At 37.7% G+C, this 27,506-nt stretch overlaps 1 protein-coding gene across 1 annotated transcript in view; it reads right to left on the reverse strand.

Moving 5' to 3' along the window:
• Window positions 1–27,506, reverse strand: part of HOMER1 (homer scaffold protein 1) — an 87,899-nt gene that overhangs the window by 47,460 nt on the left and 12,933 nt on the right. The window contains exons 2-4 of the mRNA XM_042875417.1: window positions 18,315–18,471; window positions 9,486–9,617; window positions 5,141–5,233 (exon numbers count right to left, since the gene is read on the reverse strand). Coding sequence (XP_042731351.1) covers window positions 5,141–5,233; window positions 9,486–9,617; window positions 18,315–18,471 — 382 coding nt within the window. The remainder of the gene's footprint in view (window positions 1–5,140; window positions 5,234–9,485; window positions 9,618–18,314; window positions 18,472–27,506) is intronic.

Consider the following 27,506-nt stretch of genomic DNA (forward strand, 5'->3'; position numbering starts at 1 on the left):
CTGAACTGAAGCTGAATTGAAATTAAGTGTGGAAGAAGAGTATAATAGGCAAGATAATCAGGCACATACATTGTGTAATATAAATTATGCATTTTTGTCTATTATTATCCTCTGATGTGATAGAGAGTTTCCACCTACATTAAACGAAAGGCAGTATGCACCCAAAAGTTTCTGTTACTTCCTCTTTTTCCCCAGTTACACTTTATGCTCTAAAAAAATACATACTATAACCCATGAAAACTGGTTTGCTTGTATCTTCAAGTTGAAATTCCTGGAACACTATTATTACGCTGATAAAGCCACAGATTATCTATTAGAACATGCTAAGTACAAAAGCATGAAAGAATTCTCTTCAGCAGAAAAAAAAATGTGCAAGTCCCATCTTTGCCTATTTCTTAGTAAGGCACAGTCATAGACTCCCAATTTGAGTGAAAATTGAGTGACAAAAATTCAAGCAGACAAACATGACAGTTTTTGTAATACCTAAAGGTTCGCTGCCTGTAAATCAATTCCACCTTGTTTTTTTAAGTGTTGCATTGTTTTTTGTTATTAGTATTCCATACACTAGCTTGTATTTCTCTGTCCAGTTCCCGCCTTGCAATTTCACAAGGCTGCCAGCTATCAACTCAGGTGCCATAATACGAGTGGAAACACTTGCACCAATACATCCCACAGTCACTTTTCCACAAGTTGTGTAAGAAAACTGCTTGTCCACAAAGCAGCCAACAGGTGACAAAACCATGACCATTTTGCCAAAATTGGTCTATTCCTTGCACTATAGAAAGACCTGATACAAAACTTAGCAGACTATCACTATCCTAATTAGTGTGCATATGAAAGGCCTCAGAGAAGAGTCGGATTGTTTTGAATGACAGCACAAAATTTCAGATGTGTTATTAAAATGGCTGCGGTCACAAGAAACATCTAAGGGCAGATTCTGGCTAAGAGAAGAGAAGAACTGAGATTCAGACATAACTTTTAAGAGTGGAGTGAGGGTTCTGTAACATTTAGTTCTGCACTGGAACGTATTTAAAAAAAATTTTTAAAAAGGCTAAAAAATCCCAACAAAAACAGCAACAAAACAGTTTTCAGGCTATTGCCTCATGCAGTTCAGTGAACTGTGTAACAAAGTGCTAGTCTTTAAATGTGCAGGCAAACCAGTAACAGAAAATAAGCCGTAAGTCTCTTGCTACTGTAAGATCCATTGTTTTATTTCTCTGTATTGAAGATGAGTCTGAAAAAGAAGAGGTGGCAGAGGAGAGGAGGCTGTATTTTAGTGTTATATGAACAACATAATATCCTTGCAAAACCCTAACACAAAAGTAAGGTTAAAAGGACGACAGATAGGGTACCTATTTGCACAAGTGGTCTCAGAAGTACCAACATTGACATCTTCTTTCTAGTCCACCTCAGACTGATGCTTTCATACAGCTCAGATATAAATAAAGTCTGTACTGTTACATGAATCTGTCTTAATAGAGATGAGTAGAAAGTACAAGTCCTTTGATACAGAAATAATGCTTTTCTCTCTACTAGTAAAAAAGACCATGCTCTCAGCGTGACTTACATACAACAAAGCACCATCTTTCATGATTTGTTGGTCTTCCACTGTAATTCCCTGGACAAGTTATGTTCTTTTTCTGGTTAAAGTGATTTTATTTATTACCTGATATGCTGGGAAATTAAACCAAAGCCTGCTGGTAAATGGGGGAAGGACAAGCAGTATTAAAGAACCGTAAGAATGTAGAATTTCTAGAAAGTGTTTCAGTGGGGAAAAAAAATAGTTGAAGAATACATGTTCTTGAATGAAACAAGTAGGAAAAAAAAAAAATCTTAACATGGGACTACTACTTCCTAGCCACCAAAGGACTTTTCTAAGGTGGGAAATACTTAGCTAAGCAATACCAACACTTCTAAAACTCCAGCATCTTAGAAAAATAGCCCAACTTCAGTGGACTTTAGATAAGATGGGTCTTAAGTTTCCAACACGGCTAAGTGGAAAGTACATGAGCTATAAATTCCTGTTTTATTTATGTGACATTTCTGTTGTTATCTCCTTTATTATTTTTCTCTGTACTTTCACATCAAGTTCCTAAAGGACATTCAGAATTAAAATTGATATATGCCAGAAATATTTGCAGAGCTGCATCAGACAATGCTGAGCAGTAAATGCTTTGTGCAGGGTTTTGTTATGCTAGATGTAAACATATTTTAATAAAGATTTAACATGTAGGAACACACTGAATGCAGAAAAAGCATACGTCCTTCTTTTCCTAGAACTGTGCAGCAGAGAGGGGTGAACAGTGTACCTTACCCAATACATTTAATAAACTGGTAAACAATGAGAAAGACATTCTTTAAACACTGCTATAAGATATTTAATGTAAGCTTTAAGCGTATATTTTCCAGTTTTGATATACAGTATTTTCCTATCATTAATTTGATGCAGAAGGACTATCAGAAAGTCTGTGGCAGCAGAGGACTCACCCTTGCAGTTAACTGCAATATTCTTATAAACCACACTGTTTATACACCACTTCCCACCCTTTCCTGTCAAAGTTTCCCCAGAAAAAAAACCAACACGTTCTTGGGAAGTCCTGCCTGGCCACTGAATCTCTTTCCTTAAGTTGGAAGGGACCCACAAGGATCACCAAGTCCAACTTTAGGCTCCGGACAGGAACGCTCAATATTTAAACTCTGAGAGCACAGTCCTTTTGAACACTGTCCTTTTGAATGCCTTTTGAACTCTAGCAGGCTGGGGCCATGACCATGCTCTGGGGAGTCTGTTATGTGCCTTTTTCACACTCTGGTGAAGAACCTTTTCCTAACACCCAACTTGAGCACTCTTTGATGCAGCTCCATGCCAGTCCCTCACGTCCTTTTGCTGGAATCCAAAGAAAAAGGGAAAAGAACAGTTGTAAAATGATTAAGAAAAACAACACTGGAGTTAAGTGCCCTGCAACCACTTTTGGAAAGACTATCAAAATGACAGAAAGTACTCCTTCGGTCTCCAGTGTCCCACCTACCTTACCCACTGCCAAGCATCCATCTTCCCCCTCAGTTATAAATTTCTTTGAATAAACCTAGCATCATATAAGTGTCGAAGTATGCCACAAAACCATCACTGCTCATCTGCTCTGAACTCCAGAATTCCTGATTCAACTGCCTTCTCTCTGGGGAACTAATGGGAAGCATTGAGTATGTGACAACCATTGTGCTGATATGTCAGCACTTGCGCTAACTATACCTTTTGAAATACACTGACTTACCAATGCAGTTAAAAGCCAAGAAATAAAAAGGAAGGACTGAATAAGAAGGTGTTCTTAAGTGTACAGTAATAAAATTGCAGCTCTCAACATGCATTACAGAATTGCTCAAGGTAGCGTTTCTAAAGCTGCCTACAGCATAAAATGTTGGGCTCCAAGTATACAGGAAATGAACAATATTAATAGCTTATATAGAAAAAGTGAAAGCTTTAACCCTAGGCAACTGCTTGATAAAAAAATCTCGTCTCTGACTAATTCAAACTTACATCCAAACCAAGTAAGTGACTCCATTTGACACTGTCAGATTTAACTCCTGAGTCCAGACTGTTAACTAGTACAGCAAAAACAGAAGCACAGTAATAACTTCATCTTTAATGTTCAGTAACTAGAGGCCTAGCTGAAATTCTCCACTGTCTTTAAAACTAAGTGTATACACTAGTTAATAATGTCAAAATCTGCTTCCATTATCTATGCACTTATGAAATTTACCAGAAATTCAGAGACAGTCATGAAGATCAGTACTAAAAAAAAAAAAAAAAAAGACTGCCTCATTTTTCTCCTCTTACAGTACAGACAGAAGCAGTTTCCCTTTGATACCATAAGTCAACTTAGCACTAGGGCAAAATGCCTACCAGTGAAAACAACATGAAGCTATTTCACTGTATATATTCTTGAGGCTGCTTCCCTGACTTCTCCTCAAAGAACATCAGATGTATCTTTCTTCTGAAGCAGTAAACCTACTTCTACAGCATGCTGCAAACCACATGCCATCCTTTTGCCATCAGTGCAAAAACACCAAAGAGATGCACTCATTCAATGAATAAAAACGCACTCTCAAAAACAAACAAACAAACAAAAAAAGCAAACACAGCTGCATTAATCCTACGCAATAAGGAATCCCTGTTGAAGTTGTAAAGCTGTGTAATTTTCCAAAAATAGGAAACACCTTTCCACAATTGCACTAAAACACTGGAATGGATGAGTACAAATGCCTCATGCAATTTCTGTTTGTTTTTTTTTTTTTTCTCCCCGAAAGCAAATTCAAAGTATCTACTTTCAAGGAACTTAATTTTAGGTATGATTAATGTAAATATAACAAATATAACCATATTATCTTTCTGCTGGGCTTATATTAACCTAGTTCACATGCTTAGAAACATCTTTTTCTAATTCTTCTTTTGCAATATGGCTAACTGTAATAAAACTCGGAACCCACACAAGACTATCACTGACCTTCACACAACACAAATGAACACTACAAAGTTGGAAATAAGTAAAAATAGTTTGCTGCTTTAACTTTGATTTTTGTTTGAATGATTCTTACATAAAGTCCTTTAAAATGTATCAGCTCAAGTCTCAGAGATATAACAAGTAATAAAAGGTCTTAACTACAGATTTTCTTACATAACAGCTCACCATCTTTACTAATATTCTAGGTGAAGTTCAAAAAAAGGAATGAGAAAGAAACAAACAGTTCATTTTTCTCCTCTGAAAAGAAAAAAAGAAATCAACTCCTAATATGGTATTGAATATCTGTTCACTTATGTCAGCTGGACTGTCCATGCCTCTCCTTACCCCTTGCCCCAAACCTCTGGCCTCTGTTAGCCGAGTCCTGGAGCTGCCCCATGGTGGACAGCAGCCAGATCTAGCCAGCTCCAGAAACAACTCCCTTTGACTCCTCTAGAACATACATTAACAGTGTTCTTAGACTTCTGAACACTTCTACGGTTGACCATTGAAAGGATCCAAGCTAAATGGGAAATACCCTGTTCCTTTTTGTAACAGAGCATGTGTTTGTAAGATACAGTACAAATTCTTAAAACAGTATGCACAGAATTTGAAATACAAGCCTTGAAAGAGGCAGAAAAACTCACTTGAGAGGGTGTACTTGTCAGCTCCATCTTTTCTTGTGATTTTTCCTTTGCTAGCCGTGCGGCTTCTTTGAATTCCTGGAATTTTTCCGCAAACTGAATGTACATATGTTATTATAAAAGAAAATAGAGAAAGAAGAGAGTAGGTGTGAATTAGTTACATTGCATGCAGAACATACTGCATTGTACAATGTCAGATTATCTTAGTAGAATTTTTAAATTTTGTTTTCCCTATTAGATACTCATTTGATCAAGTTACACAGGGGCATAGCTTCCAGTAATTTTCAGACAGAATGCACTGTTTACATAGCAGGAAATTAACAATGCAAAAATGTTTCAACCAACCAACCAAACAAACCAGTTCAGATATAGCCAGTAATAGTAATAAACCGTCTTACATAGCTGCTGTCAGATTTAGGTTTCATTCTCTTCCTTACAATGAATAACCAGATTCTGAAGCCAGATTTGGTCACAACTGACCTAAGAGCTTCACTCTTTCATGACTTAAGCAATACTAATTCCTTCCCAAATTTTGTAAAAGCTTTTAGAATTCCAATAGCTATCTAAGAAATCAGCAGTGGGAATGCTGAGTCAAGTTCATTTCTTGCTGTAACTGTCCTGGAAAGCTTGATGTCTCTGCTACACATATTCACAGAACAGCAATTTAGAAATACCTGCAGCCTTGAACCTGAGAGTTGAACAACTTATAAAGAACTCTGCTTAAATTTTCTGGCTAGAGAAAAATTTAGTGATCTCAGCTTTACATCACACAAATTGTAAGTAGCTAAGCACTTGATTTCACTTGCTTCTGCTTTTACATAAATATTATTTTACTACCATTGGCCAAACACTGCATTCTGAAAAAAACACTGGGATTTTTCCCAACAGTTTATAAATGTCTCCAGCAGCAACATACAAATACATTTTTTGGAGTTGTTTGTTTTTCTTTTTTGGTTGGATGGTTGTTGTTGTTTTCTTTTGTACTGCACATAGACAGAAGCTAAAAAGGCTACCTTTGTTTGACACAGTCTCAACTATTTTCAATTAGAAATTCACTTGCTATTCAAGACACAAAAGGTCTTATTATCCTTAAATTTCTCCTGGCTATTAGGACTATTAGGAAGTCAAGGCTATTAGCACTTGAGGAAGTATCATTTTTCTTCTCTGGAATCCTACATTTCAGCTAGTAGGTTATTTAAAAACATACATTTTCTGGATACAGGAAGATAAAAAAAAATACCATGCATGAAAACTAATCCAGCATCAAAAAAGGTCTCAGAACAGATGATAAAATTGGCAATGGATCCCCAGAACTAGATCGTACTCTTCTAGGAGCACTGATAATCATACATAGACCTCAAAATCTCATTGGTAACCTATTATTTAAGTCCGAAGACTTGAGGACCAGAGGACTGGTAAATGGAAAACATGATGCTGAAGTTTAGAATATGCAGTTGAAAAAAAACAGGACGGTAAGTATAATCTTCTGTATCACACTGGTAGAAATTATAAAAAGAGTGAATAGACTGGTAAACATGTAACATTCTGAAAAAGAGCCACCTAGGAAGAAAAATCTCATCAATTTACTAGAATTCCTTGAGATCTTTGGGTGGTGGGTAATAGCAATCTCTTGATACAACCCCCAGTTAACAAACAGAGGTCTCATGGTATGAAAAGAAGAGTACTCTGGAGGATTCATAATCTAAGGAAACAATGAAAAACTGTGGAAAGATAATACCCACGATGACACGTCATGCCTCATAACTCTTAGATTGTTCACAATAAATCAGGTCAACTAACTTAAATAAGACAGGAGCTTTTCTTCCCATACAGATGAATGTTATCCGAAGTACAGACTTCATTCTGGTTGGGAAATTTGCTTCAGTTTTTGATGAATACCATGGGATATTCTACTCTTCCTACTTCACAAGCAAGAGGGACTATGCCAGAAAATCCTAATACTGTGAAGGGAATACTCTCCAATGCAGAAACCATCTTTTAAAAGCCGCTGACTTCTGCCTGACTCCTTATGGAATAATCTTAAAATGAATTTGTGGTCTGACACATTGAGAAAAGCTCTAATGAAGATAAACAAATGTTTAATTAATCTTCTTGCTTGCACATAAAGAGTTGACTGCCATGTATCTATTTTTTAATCAAATATTCTCACAGTCGCAATGATAACACAGAAAAAAGTTTACCACTGATGCACTCTACTCTGGGAATTAGTTTATGAAGGACAAAGGTAAATGAACCAAATGGTTGCAAAGTCAAATACTTAGTAAGCTTTGATAATCATTCTTGTTTAGAGTGACACAGCTAAGCAGACAATGATATAAGAATAAATATTTTATTAAAAGACCTGATTATATGCTTCATTGGCCTTTTCAAATCAGTCACTGACTGGACAAAGTGTTTTGCAGTAGTGGGTTCCCTGAAACTTTAAATACTCCAGAGAGCCCCGAGACACTTCTTCAAAACCAGCTACATATAACAAGGACATTCACTTTGGGACTCTGATTCATCAAATACATTTTTAAAAAGTTCCCGAATTAATTTCAAGGCAACATCTAGAAACAACCTATTCCTGAATAAATCTGGGGACAATTTCCTAAAAACATTCTGAGAATTTGTCACCGTAACCTTCAGAATAGATCTGTGACTCGTTATTTTTCTCAACAGACTTGTGTATCCTCCATGAATCACAGCAATTTGAGTAACTGCCTATCAAAAATGTCCTTTTGACAAAACATCTACTGTACCTTTTCTTATTATTTTTACAATAGCAACATAAAATTTTAAACCAGAAGTATACTGAAAAATCTTAAATACCAGTTTGACAGCAGCTAAAGAATGATATTAAATTGGCCACCGAGGAGAGCAAGGAAAGAGCGGTGGAAAAGACAGATGAAAATACATATGCATGTTCTTTGGCAAGAACAACCCAACGTTGGAAGCCTGGCAAGCACAGGGTATGCATGACTGCAGTATCACATTTTGCTTCCAAAGAGGTGTTTTATGATTGAGAAACACAAACAGTACATGAAAGAGATAAACTAAATTGGCATTTACACTAAATCCTTTTAGATGCTAACAAAAGCTGTGTCTGTATTAGTCAGCAAGAGCTTCTAAAATGTACACACCAATTTAAATGATGAAGTTTCTAAGTTCACTGAAGCAATAATGTGCATAAATCTATCTACATGCATATATATAACATTGGTATCACTTGGAATTTTGTGGATTTGTGTTGCTTCATATAAATTAAAGCTGTCTGACTGTAAAATGAAGAAAACTTATGAGAATATTACATTGTCCACATAAAGTAGATGTAGTAGTTGTCTTTTTAATGATTTTCTAACAGACCCGCACTTACCACTTGTATACTAACAATTTCTTTCCAAAAGGATTGATATGTTTTGGCTAGTTAGTTGGTTTTGTGTTGGTTTTGGTTTTTTTTGAGACAAGCCAAATACGATTCCTTACTTGAACACAAACCATACATTAATCTCTGTTTCAATTAGGTTTCCAGATCTTTTGTGTACTTCAGAGATGTAGGAATTCTGCTTAATGCATAGACATGTTCTCAAACTGAGAGCTTTTTATCTGTTGAAAGATGACACTGGTTTGTACAGGTTCCCATAATTATTTACCAGATTCATATTAATAGCAAAAGGTATTATAGAAGTGTTTCTCACAACAACTCTATCACTATTCAAAGGGTTTACTGTTTTCTTCAGATTATCTTTGACTACCCTCCTGCTCAAGTTGAATATAAAAAAAAAAAATCTCGTGTGTCACAGAATGTCCTTATTAGTTATTTCAACTTCAGTACTGCAACAAGAAACAGTACTTTTCTTTTACACAAAATAAATTTTTCACTAGCTTCACCTTTAGCCTACAGATGTCACATTATCTGTAACAAGATACACATAGAAGAAAAGTTAAAATGAATGTGACTTAAAAGACAAAAAAGCATCAAAAGACTATCAGTAACTTATTTTCTAGGCCATCTCAATATAGAAGTAACACTAACTTGCTGACTCTTAAACTCTATTATGAAAAACTGTAACAGAACAACAACTTTAAAATAGAGAAGCCTAACAAATTACTATTTAAAAAGCTTAAATCTTCTCCCTTTTCCCAGTTAAGAGAAAATACACAGTTATCTAAGAGTTAAAAGCATACTGCCATCATGATCTGTCTTGTCTTTTCAAATTATAAGGGTAGATACAGGGTATTTTTTTGTTATTTGTAAATAACAAGACTGAGTCAAGGCACAACAAGCAGGAATCAAATATTCTTATGGTGCTTGGCTTGCCAAACAGTTTTTGTTGCTCATACTTACTTTTGAAAGATGATGCTCAGATGAAAATCCCAAGCCATAGACTGTATTTGCCCTGCTGTCTGCCCATTGGCCAAACTTCTGGGATGTTTTAGTAAATGTCATGTTGGGGGTGATAGTGCTGTTTATTATTGCCTGGAAAAAAAAAAAAGTGAATGTTGTAAAAAAAATTGGACTTTTTCTGTTTTTTTTTTTCAAATATTTTTAGACTTCCTCATAATAAAAACTATCAGCATTGCAGTCAAGTATCCATGTACACAGAATGAGACACAAACTAACAGGCAACTTTCTTCTTCTACTTCAATGGCAACTAAATTATGAAAGCCTGTAATAGCAAACATTGTCTGAAAAAAAGGAGCAGAAGCTGGGGTAGAGGAGATGCCTGTTGGCAATTGCAAGTAAAGATTTAATGGTTAATAAGTCTAAAAAGAATCCATCAAAGCAACTGCATAGGCTAATGAGATCTGAAGAGAAGAAGCAAAGTCCTTTTTCTCATGAATGTGTTTCTTTGTCCCCTAAGGCAATGTCTTCCAAGCTCCACTGTTGCAATTCCCCCATTGTATATGAAATTATCACCTGGAAACATGCAATAAAACAAGAAGGATTTTGGTTTTTTTTTTTTTAATGTTTCTGTATTGTTTTCCTCTATACACAAACAAAAATGGCTAACAATGCCAGGGTCATATAACTGCAGAAGAGCTACTCAGCATTTCTCTCTTCTTGTTATGTAGAGAGTGGAAGAAGGCCATGTTCCAGCATAAAAACGCTAAACAGATCTCAACATGTTTCCATCATACATTCAGAACTGTATCTGTTACACTCAACAGATTCTAAATCTGTGATGTGGAAAGATCCAGTTGACATATATGTATGTCAGGATAGATTCTTACAATGACTCCAGTGGGTTCCATTTAATTACATACCTGACAGTCAGTACAATTCACAGCCGGACAGTATGAACTAACCATAAAATCAAAGGCACGCAAATTAAAACTGAAATGCAGAATTTAGTTTCTTATGTATATGGTGCTATTAAGAGTTGCAACTATATTTGTTATTTTAATAAAACATCAGTTAGTTAGTAGGATGGCTTGGGTTGGAAGCAACATTAAAGATAACTGAGATCCACATACCCTGCCTTGGGCAGGGTTGCCTCTCACCAGATCAGGCTGCCCAGAACTCCATCCAACTTGGCCTCAAACACATCCAGAGATGGGCACCCACAGCTCCTCTGGGTAGGCTGTGACAAGGTCGCACCACCCTCTGAGCAAAGGTTTTCTTAACATCCAGTCTAAGTATCCCTTCTTTTATTTTAAAGCCATTCCCCCTTGTCCTGTCATTACCAGATCTTAAAAGTCACTTCCCTTCTTGCTTATAAGCTCCCTTCAAGGAGTGGAAGGATGCAATAAGGTCTCCATGGAATTTTTTCTCCTCTAAGAAATTAAAGACCAACTCCCTCACCTTCCTCCATAAGAGAGGTGCTCCAGCCCTTTGATCATCTTCACGGCCCTCCTCTGGATCCACTCCAACAACTCTGCATTCTTCTTGCGCTGGGTACTCCAGGCCTAGAAGCAGTACCCAGATGGAGGGCACAGTAGAGGGGGACAATCATCCCCTATTCCATTATGGCCACGTCTCTTTTGATGCAGCCCAGGATATAGATGGTTTTTCAGGCTGCAAGAGCACACTGCAGGCTAATGTTCAGCCTTTCATCCACCAGAACCCCCAAGTCCTTCTCTGTAGGACTCATCTCAACTTCATCTCAACTGGGAGTTCTTCTCCCAATCTGTACCCATGTCTGGGACTTCCCCAGTCCAAATGTACCTTGCACCTAGTCTTACTGAATCTCATTAGGTTGACGTGGACCCAATTTCCAAGCCTGTCCAGGCCCGTCTAGATAGCACCCCTTCCTCAAGAGGTGTCAACTGCACTACTGAGCTTGGTGTCACCTGAAAACTTGCTGAAGCATATACATCATCATCATCTATGCCACTGATAAAGATCTTAAACTGACCCCTGGGGGACACCACTTGTGCCTGTCCTCTTCCTGGTCACAGAATCATAGAATCATAGGGTTTGGAGGGGACCTCTATAAACCATTGGGTCTAAACAACCTGCTAAAGCAGGTACCCTACAGAAGATCACACAGGTAGGCTTCCAGACATGTCTTGAATATCTCCAGAGAAAGAGACACCACAACCTCTCTGGAAAGCCTGATCCAGTACTCTATCACTGTCACAATAAAGAAGCTCTTCCTTGAGTTTTAGTTTCTGCATGCTGTCCCTTGTACTGTTGCTGCACACCAACTTTAAAAAGTCTGTCGCTACCAACTTGACTCCCTCATTTTATAAATTTATAAACAGTTACGAGATATCCACTCTGCCTTCTCTTCTCTAGGCTGAACAGTCCCATGTCTCTCAACCTTTCCTCAGATGGGAGATGCTTCAGGCCCCTCATCTTTCTAGCCCTACACTGGACTCTTTCTAGGAGGTCCTTGTCTTTTTTGAACTGATAAGCCTAGAAATGGACACAGTATTCTAGCTGTGGCCTCACCAGGGCAGAGCAGAGGGGGAGAATCACCTCCCTCAACCTGCTTACTATGCTCTTTTTAGTGCACCCCCCCAGAATACCACTCTCCTTCTTGGCCACAAGAGCACATTGCTGGCTCACAGCCAACCTGCTGTCCACCAGGACAACCACATCCTTGACAACAATCCGCTGGCTACGACCTTCCAACCAATTCTTTTTCCACCAAGTTGTCCAGCCTTCAAAGCCATATCTCTCCAATTCAGAGATAAGGATGTAGCACAGGACCATGTCAAATGTCTTGCACAAGTCCAGGCAGATGACATCAGTTGTCCTTCCTATGTCCCCCAAAGTTGTCACTCCATTGTAAAAGGCCACCAGACTCATAAGGGCACAATTTGCCCTCGGTGAAGCTGTGCTGGCTTTCTGGGATCACCTCCTCATCTTACATGTGCCTTAACACAGCTTCCAGGAGGATCCACTCCATGATCTTCCCAGGCACAAGCTCATCAGTCCCTGGTTCCCTGGGTCTTCCTTTCTATTTCCTAAAAAAGGGAGCAATGTTTCCCTTTTTCCACTCAGCAGGGATTTTGTCTGACAACCACGAATTTTCAAATATGATGGTGAGCAGCTTAGTAACTAGATCAGCCACTTCCTTCAGGACCCTGGGATGTGTATTGTCCAGCCCTGTAGACTTGTACACATTCAGTGAGGCCCACTGCCTCTTCTGCTGACACTGGGCAACAATGAAAACAGCCTGCTGGCTCCATCCTCTTTACATCTTTCCTTTAGATATCTATAGGCATAAAAAATTCTCTGAGCCTTCTCTTCTCATGAAAATGAATTATTCCTTCACAGGTGCAGGAGTTAAAGATACTAAATCACAGATGAAGGAACTTTAACAAAACTAGCAGCTTCTACAGTGGCTTTGGCAGTTCCACCATGTACATGTTAAATAGGAAAAGCAAATCTGGGTGTAGCTGAGAATATCAAATGGGCAGTTCGCTCTGACAACTTTTGCCTCAAATTGCAAGTTTTGCCAACTCCTGTGGAAAACTGTAGAGTTTTGGAATGCCTGGAAGCTGACACTTGATTCAGCAAGTCTCATCAGATAAAGAATAGGATTTGCTGTCTGACTAAAGGCTGAAAAAACAACTGCAAACTTAATTGTCCACAAAACTTAAAACATTTTCAAATGGGACACATTAGACATGTGTCCTACATTATAACAAGAAGTCATTGGTAATTCAGACAATATTCTCCTTCCTTTAAGTGTAGAGTTGAAGGCCCAAATAAAGCCAAGAGGGTCACAATTGAACTAAGGACCCTAAAGGACTTCATCAGGAAAAGCTGTCTGCATCAAACAGGAAAGAAAAATGCATGGGACAACAGAGGTGTACTTATTAGAAAGACATTCTGAGGCTCTCTTTATCTTGTATTTTTTCCTTAGTACTCAGAAGCCCTCCTTAATAAATAATCTGGTGGAAGTCTGTAACAGAGTTCCTAAAGTTCCTCTAACGTTCAGCCCTCTTTTGCTGTGGAAGCTGCCAAAAGCAGCACGATTTAAATGAACTACCCTGGAGACAGTGTAGAAAACAATCCTTCTCCCCAGCTCAAGCTATAGCTATATTGTCGGCTTACTTAGCCCCCACTCACTGCCTGGGTAATTGGAACTAATGTCAGATTTGAGAGTGAAGGTATTCTGTCACTGGTATAATACTCTTCAGTGCAGAAGAAGACTCAGAACCTGCAAGCAACAGGCAGGTTGAAAGCATGAGGTCTGGAACCTGCTGCAGTGACTGAAAACCCAGTGCAAAACCTTGGACAAAACAATGAGCTTTCATCTGAGACTGCTCAATGCATCAGCTGAGACCACATGCCTGCCTATGCAAGGGATAATCCAGGTAATGGCAGACACAAAAAGGCCAAAGGTTTTGACAGCAGTCTGCACTCAAAGTAGATTACCAAAATTACCTCTTTCTATTTGGTAGAAAGAAATCTTTTTAGAAAAATACCATGCTGAGAAAGGGCTGCTACTATTCTGCCCTTTGTTTTCCAACAGAAGAAAAACAAGAATGCTCCACTCCAGCAGACAGTGTTCACCTGAAGATTAGACTCTCAGATTCCATTGACACAAAGACAAGCCCTTTTATTAGTTATACCAATTTTAAAAGAAAAAAATCAAGGCTTTCAATTCTCTGAATTAAAAGCATTAGTGTGCTCAATGTCTCATGTTTAATTATGCTTTAAGATTGTGCAGTGCCAGAGCATACTAAAGATACAGGCAGCGTTCGCTACTTCTGGAAATACTAGATACTAGTATTCATAAATTCAGCTTAAAAAAATAATGTTTTTAGAATTATCATTTATTATTAACTTGTTTCATCTATACAAATGCTGTCTTAACCACTCTCCTCCATGTCAGGAGATTGCACTGTAGAGTCACTAGTGTAAGGAACGTCAAATATGTCATCAACCTTTAAGAATGTTGTTAGTCTAAATGTACAAGAATATCTTAAAAACAGAACAGAGTCAATCTGACAGGCAAACATTTAGCTTTTGAAGAAAGTGATCTTGTTATCTTTAGATTTGGTTGGAATAATAAAATAGCTTTCATGTTTTACTTTCAAATGAGTTTAGCTATGAGAAAATAGAGCACATGTCTAACTAGGCTGTTCATTTTTCTGACTGCAAGTCCAACACTTGCAAGAAAAACAGCAGCAGTCAAGTATGATTTCAGCTCATGCTAAAGATGATGGCAATAAAAATTAAGACACAGAGTATCTCTGAATTTCTTCAAAGCAAGGTCACTGAAGACCTGGGCTCATGGGACTTATCTACAACCTGTATTTAGCATTATTATTTTAACATATGATTAATGTATTTTCATTATTCATTAAGTCATTAAAATGTAAAGATCACTAATGACTAACTCAAAGCAGAAACATTATGTGCATGGCTTATGAAATCTACAGACAAAAATCACTCTTTTCCTAAGTTGTCTTTTGTTTTAGATAGACACAAATTACTGCTTTCTTTCCAATTTTACAACAGTGAAAATAATATCAGAGCATTCACTGGTACCAAAAGAACCGCTTTACTTATTCTCCTTCCTTAGTGGCTACCAGAGATTGAATGGAAATGACAGTGGGATTATGGGAATAAATTAATATCCACACGCAGTGTTACTGGAGAAATAATGGAGGCTTCCTTCCATCACCTACTAGAAAGAAGAACTAAGACATAAGAAAATATGAAGTGACTATATAATTAATGAGAACTGAAAGCCTTAGCAACAGCTTCTCAATGTGGTCATGTTGTATTGCATAACAGATTTTATTTTTCAGGCTTTCTCTTGATTTCTACTGTTATATGAAGAAAAGTTGCATAAAAAGCATTTGCTCGCAGTCAGGTTTGAGTTCTACCAGATTATCTGCATCAGGATCTCTCTGCAATGGGTGACAGATACTGTATATAGCTATAAAATGTGTCCTGTCCAGTGAACACATTATGGTCCTAGAACATTTATCAGAGATAAGTAAGAGGGAAATGCCTCATTTCTTGTACAAGGTATTTTATGAAGACATAGAAGCTTTGGAAAACATTACACAGAGATGGGAACCAGTGTATAGCTTGAAAAGTGCATAATATATATAGCTGGAATAATCTCATAAAAGAACAGTTTAATCTACCTAAATACTACATCCACAAGAACCATTAACCCAATGACTTGCCCAGCTACGCCTACTTTTACATGAGAGCAATTTACAAACTAAAACTGATGGAAGCTAACACAATTTTGAGTAGGATGAAGCTGTTTGGAAAAGGATGAGTTGTGCTTGGCTGCTCCATCACCTGGTTTATACAACACATTTATTTGAGCCTCTAGAAGGAGTAAACAGAACATGTCTAACAGCTGTATCTTGCTCACAAACCAAGTGAAATGGAACAAGGAAAAAATAAAACCTCTTAAAATGCATCAAGGATCTCCACAAGCAAACTCAAGTGTATCTGAAATGTATGGTAGGATTTCTCAGAAGTGAGTGGAGATCACCCCATAAAAGATCATATCCTGTTTTAAAGTAGAGCAACATAGTGAAGTTCAGTCTTTGGGTAGGAGTTCGATTTTATTCAGGAAACCTAATGAAACCTGAGGGGGGGGAGGGAAAGGGAGAAACAGGATCTACAAATTATATGAGGCTTGTTTGTGGTTGCCCCCTACCAACCAGCACCAAAACTCTTGCTTTCAAGATACTGACATGAAAATTTTAAAAAACTGAAATAAAATAATTGAAGAATTGTTCCAGTTACTAGTGAAGAAAAAATACATTTGCTTAAAAATAGTTACGGAAAACAGCTAGTAGAGAAGATACCTCTATACCCCGACTTGAAACACTCAGCTTATGGCTGCCTGGCTGTAAAGCAATCTGAAGAATGCATCTTTTCCCTCAGGGCTGCAGAGAGAGTAGATGGTGAAGTCTTGCTCCATGAGGGAGCTCTAAGGGAATGGAATGGACCTGAAGATTGGAAAGGGGCATGGATGGCAGAAGCAGGACTCAAACCTCACTCTCTCAGACTTTCTATAGTCCAGGTGGAAAGACTGTTCGCAGCTATCACTTACCAACTCACTACTTAGCACCTAGGCCACTGTAACTGAGCAGCCACATGGTCTTCATTCTCTCCAGACCCATAAGGTACTCATCATCAGCAATGTGGCTTTCAAGAAAGCCTAGCAGGATCATCTATTTATTTTTATTTATTTATTATTATTTGAGTTACCTTCTGGTACTCAACTGTGTGTTTCAGAGTAGTGTAGCGATCCCTGAAATAGTGCATCTTAATCATGCTAGGGGTCCTAGATCTTAGTCAGATACACAGTGCTTGAGATGAAAATATTACTGTGATGGCAGCAATTAAAAAGAATAAATAAAAATGACAAATTGCATTATCAATATACCTTGCCAATTGTATTATAAATACAAAGAAAGTACCGCAGTAGACAAAAGAGCATATAAACAGATGAACAACTACTTGACAACATAACTTAGCAGTCACGATGCAAGAACTGTAGCATTAGGCAACAGAACTCTCTGTATTGGAAGAAGAATTTTGTAAACTGAGCAGATCAGTTTGGGTGCTATACGTGACAACTATCAGCAATGATCTTATACAACATCAAGTTGAGATCCAAGTCTTTCATAAATAGTCATACACATACACAAAAAAGGTATCCTAATTATCTGACAGAAGCAAAAATCATTTGAAGGAAGGCTGGAAAAGGAAGACAAAGACAAAATTTGGAAAATGTTGGTAAGCTTTAATACCAGAGCCTCAATCACCTAAATGAATATCATACAGAGATCTTTGATAAAAAATTCCTAACACTTCTGTATGATAGAACTTTTTTCTTCCTCAACCAAAGTAGCAATACTCAAAACTTTAAATATGCACAGTAATGGTTTTCAGCTTTCAACAAAGCCAAGAAATCTCCAGAAACACCATTGTGCTTTAACAATATACTTTAGTTCCAACTATCATGAACACACACATTTGCAGAAGCTGCAGTTGAAAGTAACTTGAAAAGATTACTGCTTTTGATAACATTTCGTAAAATGTTAGTTTTCTTACTGATGAGATTTCTTGACATGTTGTTTCCACAACTACTGTTTTTAGACACATTTGGGATAGAACTTAAGAAACAGTCAAGTGTTTTCCCCAGGTCTTCCAAATTACTATCTTAAGCAGTTCAACATATTACCTTTCCCAGCATAGAAAAATGAAAAAACAAAACATAACCCTTATCCCAAACCCAACCCAAATGACTTTTGCTAACTGCTTACTTTGGAGAGCTTTAAGAAGGAATCACCACAAGCTGTACTGCAAAAATTGGAAGATTAAGTAACAAAGAAGGATTTATAGAGTGATTACAGGCACTGAACAGATGTCTTTCATGATGAAGGATGAAATCAATGACTTCAGTACATCATTGGATACTGAGAGAGAAACAATTTATTGGAACACTACTTGTAGTTTTTAGTACACCTCAAAGGCAATACCTTTTGACTGCTCAATATTAGTAGGTCACCACTTAGATTTATCAGAGTTACCTAAGTCTATACAAACACTAGAAAACAGTATTTTTCCAAGAATGCTTAAAATATCTAATAAAACAATATAACCATTTCAACACATCACTTATCACTCACTAAGATGCTGACAAGAGCATCTGAGAAGATAAATCAGCCTGGAACATAAATACAAAAGTCAAAAAAGAAGCAAGGAAGTTTTCTCTAAAATAAAACTTACCTTTGAGCCATCCAAACTGATTATCCTGTAGACATTTCTTGTGCTGTCATAGAAGTAGGACACAGTAACAGCATGCTTGCTGGTGGGAACCCAGTTCTTCTTAGTGTTTGGGTCAATCTGGAAGACATGAGCTCGGGTGCTGAAGATAGGTTGTTCCCTGAAGGACAGAAAGTGAAAGTCATGAACATGACTGGGATGTAATATTGTTGTGCACAAGTTATCTACCAGTTGTGCCCAGTAGGTTGCAAGTATTTCACTTTACTTAAAAAAGTTCTTAGGAAAAAAAATATCATGTACTGATGCATTCAGCAGATAGACTAAATTAATATACACATACAAGCAAAATGCAAGCCTCCAAAAGCAAAATCAGCACTTAAATGTAGAGTCAGATAAAGGCTGACATCTTTCAACAAAGATTCAGCTGTGTTCCATCACTCCTCACTCATTACTTTCCATCTATCCCTTCAAGCTGTCATTAGCACATGTGTAACTTCACGTTCACTGCATGTTGCCGAATGTGTGCAACACTGAGCACCCATCTTCTGAGAAGCCTTTCAGTATTCTGATTTTTCAACCTCAAATTATAATCTGAAACTGAACTGGCTAAATAAATAGAGTTAGTTGAAAACATTAATTATACTTAAGAACAATCTCATCATTGTGAAGCCCTCACCTTTTGGAGCTTCACACCTATATGTTCTCACAGCAGCACTAAATACATACAACATGAATTGTTCAAAGTTAACTGCTTAGCAAATTAAGTCATGCAAGGTAAAAAAAAAAAGATTATTTAATGATTTATTTTCCCTCGTGATCATTATCAAGACATGCAGCCTCGAAAGAATATAGGGATGCAAACCAAGACATTTAGAAATGAGATGAGGAAAAACCAAGCTAGAGTTCCAAACTCCTGCTGTGTGCTGCATTGCTATCCACCAGATCAGGCTGCCCAGGGCCCCACCCAACCTGGCCTTAAACACTTTCAGGTATGGGGCATCCACAGCTTCTCTGGGCAGCATGTGCCAGCGCCTCACTGCCCTCTGAATAAAGAATTTCATCCTAATGCCTACTTTAAGTCTACCCTCTGTTAGTTAAAACCATTACAGCTTGCCCTATTGTTACAGGCACAAACAGAAGATCTCTCTCCATCTTTCTTACAAGCCGCATTGGAAATAGGTAATCTTGGTTCCTTCTAAACCAAACCATTCCGTGTTTCTAATTAGTACTGCATGAAATAAAAAATGTATTTTAGCATTACTACGATGGCTGTCACCTTAGCTACATTTTACTGACACATAGATGGTTGTATTCTTCAGGAAATGCTTCATTAAATAAGAAAAAAATGGACTAAAAGCATTTCAATTTGGGTTTAGCTTTGCAGGCATTTTTAATTACTTTTCTTTATCCTGTTTCTAAAATGATAATAAACATACCTTTTGTCCCTGCCCTTATCTCCCTTTAAGTAAGAGGCTAAGCTCTTAATACATTTTTCTGCCAAAAATAAAAGCAAAAAAAAAAAAAAAAAAAAAAGGTCTTGGAGTAATCACAGTCAAACAGTTACAATCTGGCCTTCTTATAAATCAGTTATATATGAACTCTCAGTAACACTTCTGCTGCTTGGCACTGAATGCACTCAGAACCAGCTGTCTCCAGTAGCAGAACTGTACTCCTCAGCTGGGAGATAAGGCTACTTGAAGCCTGTCTGCTGGAAGAGGTGGTGATCTCTTATGCTAAGTGTTAGAAGAAATGGTCTGAGGAATACAGAACAGAACAAAGACTTATTGTTCCAGTGAAAGCTAAAGGAGAATACATGCAGTCCAGAGGGACGAATGTATGTCTTAGTCCTCCATACAAACGTCACAGTACACTTAATATCAACTAACGTTCTCCTTATATCACCCAGTTACATAAGCAGTATTCCTGATTACTCCTGATCCCAATCCCTTGTACAAACACAAAAATTATGTACAAGCGACTTTCATAGTTCTTGTGTTTCAATATAATCTTTACATTAATTGCTCTTTTGAATGTTTAGAATAAATTCATCATACTTAAGATTTCATTCTCGCTTTCAGTATTAGATAAAAGCATCTTTCACCTACCATCCAGTTAAGCACATCCAAATGTAATGTGATGCATATTACCATAATGCAACCAGTTATTTAACACTGAGGCAGTTTAAGAGCTAATCAACACACACACAAAAAGCTATCCAGAAGTATCCGTATGAAGACTGATATTGGAAGGAGAAAATAATGGCCCTAACTACACTAACTAAAAATGCAAAAGAAGAGCTGAATCTAAAGCATAGCTGTGTGGTGAATGAATACTTCTGACCAGAGCTGCTATCCAGTGCTATCACTGAACCAGACCTCATACAGCTGAAACATTCAAAAGCTAAGGTTTTGCTATGTACAAGCCAGGTGAAAACTATGTAACTAAAGCATTTAGGAGTGCCAGTACAAGTTTAGTTGGTGAGCCCTGAGATGATGTTCTCCTGTACTGCCACCTTCCATAGACCTAGCTATGTCTCTTCTGTTTGATTAGATTGCTTGCATGTCACTGCCAACTGATCAGCAGCGTTTCTCCGGTTTCACAAACCAGAGCACTTTGCAAGGCATGTGTGGCCAGCATATGCATCACATTTAGATAAAACACAGCATTAATAAAACTTCATGTGCTATTTATAACTTCTGATAAACAAGTTACAAAGCATTTCCATGCTCTGACTGAAGCTAGAGGTTTGCTGAGTGACATGCTGTCTCCACTCTGTGACAACAGAGCAGTAGGTACTGCTAAATCCATGGCATAAAAAGCACAAAACAATTAGAGAAATCATAATTTTGCCAGATTACTGGGGTAATTAAGAGGGTTTTTTAATAAGGATACTAAACTTCAGATGCCTCCAAAATATGTTTTGACACTTGATGATGAACATTTATACTGATTACTTCTTCACACAAATGGAAGTTACCTTATCTCTACAGGACGAAGACTGTTAAAGAATCCGTCACTGATTTGCCAGTACAGCCCTTCAAAGCTCCTGTACAGCTATATCATTTGTACTTTTCTGTGGCAACACTGTAGAGCTACTTTAACTTTACATTTGCTAAGACACTCAGAGATGAATGTAAGTTAATATGTAAAATAAACACAATGTTTACAACTTTTCCTAACCAATCTTTACTCTGAGACTTTTTGTTCTTCTGTTATCAAAGCAGGTCATGATGTCCTACCAGTTTGGAAGTTTAAATTAACTGCATTGAAGTGATGTTACTTATTTAAGAGTTTCCTTTTTCTCTTGTTAAGTGCAAGACACAGTGTATGCATGTCTCTGTGTGTATACAACTACATATACATGCACTTATACACAGATAACTGTAGTTTTGTCAGTACAGAGCTACAAGAGAAGAGAACATAGTTAAAAAAGAAAAAATAATTGTATGGAAACTATCAGTTTGTTTCTCTTCCCTTTCTTTCACCTTTCCCTTAACATTCCTTCATGACCACAAAGAACTTAGTACTCAGTATTCACTACTCATTAAAGACAGTAGTAAGAACTGAGACAAGAACTCATCACTAATTGTAGAGAGGCACTTATTTTTCCAGAAATATCTTAAGTAAGAAGAGAAACTAGCAGCCTGCCACAGAAACACAGACGGACTATCAGAAATGTCTGCTCCCGCACAGCAGGAACATTAATGCTAGTATGCTGCTGTTAATTCACTTAGATTGCAACATTACAACGGTCAAACAGACTAAAACGAATTAAGTGGTAAAATCCTCCTGGCAATGAGTGAGCCAAAGAAGTGTGACAAGCAGCATTCAAATAGGTAGAGTCACACCATTTATTTTCCATCACTGATAGAGAAATCAGCTTGTTGATATGTGATCTGTGTTAGCCTCGGCTTAGGAGGCAGTCCTGTGTCCTAATAGTCAAATTAATTGTGCTTTCAACCACCCTTTCCATTTTGACATCTTAACATCTTCTTTTCACAAAAAAAGCAGACTAATGAATGCAAGTTCCTGTGTGTTCCTTCTTCTATATCTGGGATTAATTAAAGCTTTCACAAGTGAAGCATAAGTTAGTACAAAAGGTTAGAAAGAACTTTCCTCACTAACCCATGATTGGCATTAAAAAAAAAGGATTATCATTCTAGTATCATTCACTGATGTGTCTGATAATTCCAGACTGTGCCACCCTAGTGCTAAAAGACCACCGTACTACCATGCTTTTGTTTACCATGACTCCTAAATCATGCTCACATTGATTTAACATCTACATCTTCTTAAGGCAGGGTTTCTGTTTTCTTAATTACTATAAAATTAGAGAAGCAGGTATGATTTTCTACAGCACTAGCTGACATCCTTACTAGCCTGCCCTTCCAGTATGCTAAAAATAATAATAATAATAATTCCCTTGATGCTGGGCTAAGTTGACATGGTTTTGGTAGGAGAGGTGTTGCAAAATGTACAAGATGGTCAGGAACCAACTTGTGGAATGCAGGAAGAGAGCAGGAGAGGGACTACAGAAAGCAGAAGCACAGTGGGAGTCAGCCAGTCAGGGTCTGGAGCTACCCAAGCAGGAATAGAAGGATGACAGAAGAGTAGGTGACTGGGGAGATATTGATTTGTGAAGGAATAGCATAAGGAATAGGGACAGTAAAAGAAAGGAAGTCACCAGACACTGACTCTTGCTCTGTGCATAGAGGGAGCTGTGCAATATCTGCAGTATGGGGACAGGGATACCAGGAAGGGTTTGGAGGGGAAAGATTAAGTGATTTCTGCATTTAGTTAATCATTTGTCTTCATGCTAATTGACAGTCAACTTGATAAGCTGAAATGTCATAAATCAAAATGGCCTACTCCACTCTTGTCCCACTCTTATCTTAGTCATCCAATCACACTTGCCCCCACCACTTACACAGACATAATAGACCCAAAACATCACATAACATTTCCTATGATCTCAAAAATGTTGAAATACAACAGGAGTTACGAATCCTCAAACAGAACTATCTTCCCCACCAGCAGGACAAAAGAAGATAAATAAACAAGTCCAGTACGATAATATCCTTCTACTCAGCTCAGCTAAAAGAGCTCTCAAGTATCCAAGTAATGAAAAGCAAGTAAGAATGAAAATTGATGTCCCTTTTCTCAGTCACTTCTGTTTTCCCGACATGGATCTTAAAAAATAACTATGATTTTCCAGTGTGCATTACCCATACTTCCCGTTTTGGAAGATTGTTTTCAAGACAACTCCAACAATATGTGCTTGCAAGTCCTTGTCATCACACCTGCAAGTTGCAAATGGAGTACGATCTCACTCCTCAGATTCCAGTACCAAGAGGTTCTGAGGGAGATGACACTCTGTATGCTCAAAACAAAACGAGACGACATTCCTGTGCTCCGATGTGGAGGAGTACAACCACAGGCTGTCATACTCACAGTGAAGCCTGGAGAACAACTTTGCTGCCCTCAGAACACTAAAGCAACACACACAGACAACCATGACATGTGGCAGCCAGCGTGCTCAACATACAGCAGCTATCTCAAAGACTGCTCTCTGGTAGACTTCACACGTTTTTGCAGGTGGTAATTCTGCACTAAGCTTCTGAGGACCTGTACTATCTGTCACCCAAGCTAATTTCTCCTTCTGTCAGAAAGCATTAATCTTCTGCACGATCTGTTGCACTCTTGCTGATTATCCGTAGGTTTAGGATTAAAAAAAAAAACAACCAAACAAAAAAAACCATACTGCTTTTTCAAAATGACAATACATCAAGGTCACAACTCCTTAAAGAATACCTTCCCTGGCTTGTTTGCAGAACGGTCGCAAGCTTTTGTTTCTCTAAGCAGCTTCATGAGAGATCCTAATAAGAAAACAGTTAAAAGTGCAGTTACAGTCAAAACTAATTTGTCAGCAATGGCATCCAAATATGAACAGTGGTTTCTCAAGAGTCAGTGTCGACAAGATCTAAACGAAATGCAAAGCAATAGTAAAATACAGAAATTCAGTCCAAAAAATATAGTTCAAAAAATGCTGTGTGAAATCTGGTCTGATAAATATACGGTAGCTTATAGTGATAGTGTTGAGTAAGCTTGCCTTCTTGATGTATGATGTATGAAAAATGCTCTAATACAGACTTAATCTGAACAGAAGTAACAACTGTGAAGTGAGAATTAAGATTATAAAATATTTGAAACATATTCAGTGTACTCATGAAATGTGTAAATCTTAAGATTTTGCTTTTGTTATTTTATACACATAATAAGTGCTTTAATGTCTTAGAACAAGATTTGAAATAGTAAGAAAAAAAAAGTTACAAGCAACCAGATGGAAATCTCTTCCACACCACCAGTTGTTTATCTACTTCTACATTTACACTCTTAAGCCTGCTTTTACTGCTAGGCTCTGGGTTTAAGGCAGGCTTACTGACAATCAGTAAAAGCTTAGGAATTAGTTCCTAAAAAGCTTAGAAGGTTTTTCATATTCAATTGGAAGTTACTATATAAGTATATATACTTAACTATGTAACATTCAGTGGCTAACTTCATACAGTGTATTTTAGCACTAAATAATACAGCACAGAGCTCTGCCCTCAAGCTGTTTTCTATACTGTTCTGTTCCCATTTAATATTAGATCTTTGACCACTTCTGAGTTACTGTATCATCAAAAGTAATAGCAGCAATTTGTCAGGAGTTGAGAAGAGAAAAATGGGCTAGAACATTCCATTACATCTTTAAGGTTAAGGAAACAATACCTTTAGCTGTGCAAGAAACAACACTGCATTGTTAGATTTTCAAGGATCTGAAGTTTTGATCAACTGCAGTGCTTCAGCGTGAAATCCAATATTGTGCAGTACCTAATGGTCATAACTCACAGGAAGTTAGAAGAAAACAGTTCATTTACGTGTTCAAATTCTCTTTCCTATGAAAGTTGCCTTCTGTAACTGGTAAACAGAAAATAAAGTCTTGCCAGTAATCCACAAGACACCTGCCTGGCCTAATCAGCTCTGGTTAGCCCTAATACGTTGCTTTTCCAAGCATAAGCTGTAGCCTTTGCTTACAATCTTCACTTTAAAAACCTACAGTAGACATTCTAATGCCCAGTACTGCCTATTCTTAGGCAGGAAAGGTCCAAACCCTGGCCTGTCAACTCCTGTCCCATCTCCTCAAGGGTCCTTTGTGCATGCTACACAAAACTGCAGTTTCTCCCACATTCTTTTTCTCCTCATTGCTCTGCTCTTACATGTGAGCAAGGAAATTTCAAAAATGGTACAACTACATACCATGTTTTGAAATAATTACCATTCCTATTAAATTAAAAATCAGATTGAAAACACTAAATAATTATACAAACACTGGATTTCTAAAATTCTTTAGATGTCGCTTGGATTTTATGCTGAGGGACATGGTTTAGTGAGTACTATTGGAGATAGGTGAATGGTTGGACTGGATGATCTTGAAGGTCTTCTCCAACCTTGGTGATTCCACGATTACGTGATGTCAAATAACTCTAACAGACAATGGCAAAACTACTAAAATGATGAAACAATTTTTAATATTAAGCGGTATACAACTAAGCAAAAGCATTGTCGGCCTCCCCACTTAGTCAAACTACACTGCACAGTGGTGACAGTAATGTTAAATGGATTTTGAGTCATAGCTGGTTTTAGAAAATAAATGGGGAATCACAACACACTGTAACTTGCTTCAGCAGTTGTTTATTACTGGAAATGATTCTGTGACAGGCTTGCATAGAAGTATCTTCCATGAAAAGATTCCAGAACAGTGGTATTACTCCTAGTGAAAGCAGACAACAAGGACGTATTTCATTTTTGCCATGGTGATCCTAAATTATCATGTGGCTAACTATTAATCAGTGTGTGGAAGAAAACAGACCTGAGGATGTGGCTGGCCATGAGCCAGCAGTGTGCTCAGGTGGCCAAGAAGGCCAATGACATTCTGGCTTGTATCAGAAATACTGTTGCCAGCAGAAGCAGGGAAGTGATCATCCCTCAGCACGCGTGAGGCTGCACCTTGAGTACTGTGTTCAGTTTTGGGCCCCTCACTGCAAGAAAGACGTTGAGGCTTTAGAGAATGTCCAGAGAAGGGCAATAAAGCTGGTAACAGATCTGAGAACAAGTCTTATGAGGAGTGGCTGAGGCAACAACAACTTTAGTCTGGAAGAAGCACAGGGGAGACCTTATAGCTCTCTACAACCCTTAAAGGTTGTGGTGAGGTGGGATTCGACCTAGCAACAGCATGAACAGGAAATGGCCTCAAGTTGCACCAGAGGAGATTAAGGTTGGACATTAATTTTGTCTCCAAAATAGTGGTTAGGCACTGTAACAGGCTGCCAGGGAGGTGGTGGAGTCCCCATCCCTGGAAGTGTTCAAAAAAAATGTTAGGTGTTGCACTAAACAACATGATTTAGTGGGGAAATAATGGTGGTAGGTGGACAGCTGGACTGGATTACCTTAGAGGCCTTTTCCAGCCTTGGTGATTCTACAATTCTGTGAATGTTAGAAAATAAATATGAAGAAAGGTAAGAAGATGGATCTGCAGAAGGCAAAGCAGGAGAGATTCTAACAGAAACGTTACATAGGATTTCATATTCACCCAATTTTACATCTGCACCATTTTGTTTCATCCTAAAGAGACAGCCTATCGTTCAGTTCTACATACAGTACATTTAATAAGAAGTTGGTGCACCTGACAATCACTCTTCCTTAGCAAGATATCTAAATATCTGTAGAAATACAGATTTTAAAATATTTGTGTAAAAGGAAATTTTATTTCACTGTTCAAAAAAACATTTCTACCTGTTCCAGCCAAAAAAAGGTTTACACCTAACATCTCCCAGGTTTTAAGGGCATAACTTGCCTGTATTTTCATTGAATTCTCAGAAATCTACTATCTTTGAAACAAAATGCTCCTATTTTAAAGAAATGGCTGAAATTTTAGAGTAATTCAGGAAGGATGAGGAATAGTTGCACTATATTTGTACATCTTAAAGTCCCAGACTTTCAAGGAAAAAAAAAAAAAGACCTCACAATACTCTACTATGGGCTCAGAGATATACATTACAAGTACACAGTCAGGCAAATTAGCTTTAATATGGATAGATATAGGGTAAATTTGACAAGAACAAGCAGACAACTTTAACGAAGTGAGCAAAGATAAAC

Source organism: Lagopus leucura, unplaced genomic scaffold (genome assembly GCF_019238085.1).
Source record: "Lagopus leucura isolate 7727_CA_CO unplaced genomic scaffold, USGS_WTPT01 Super-Scaffold_100014, whole genome shotgun sequence".
Taxonomy (NCBI): Eukaryota; Metazoa; Chordata; class Aves; order Galliformes; family Phasianidae; genus Lagopus; species Lagopus leucura.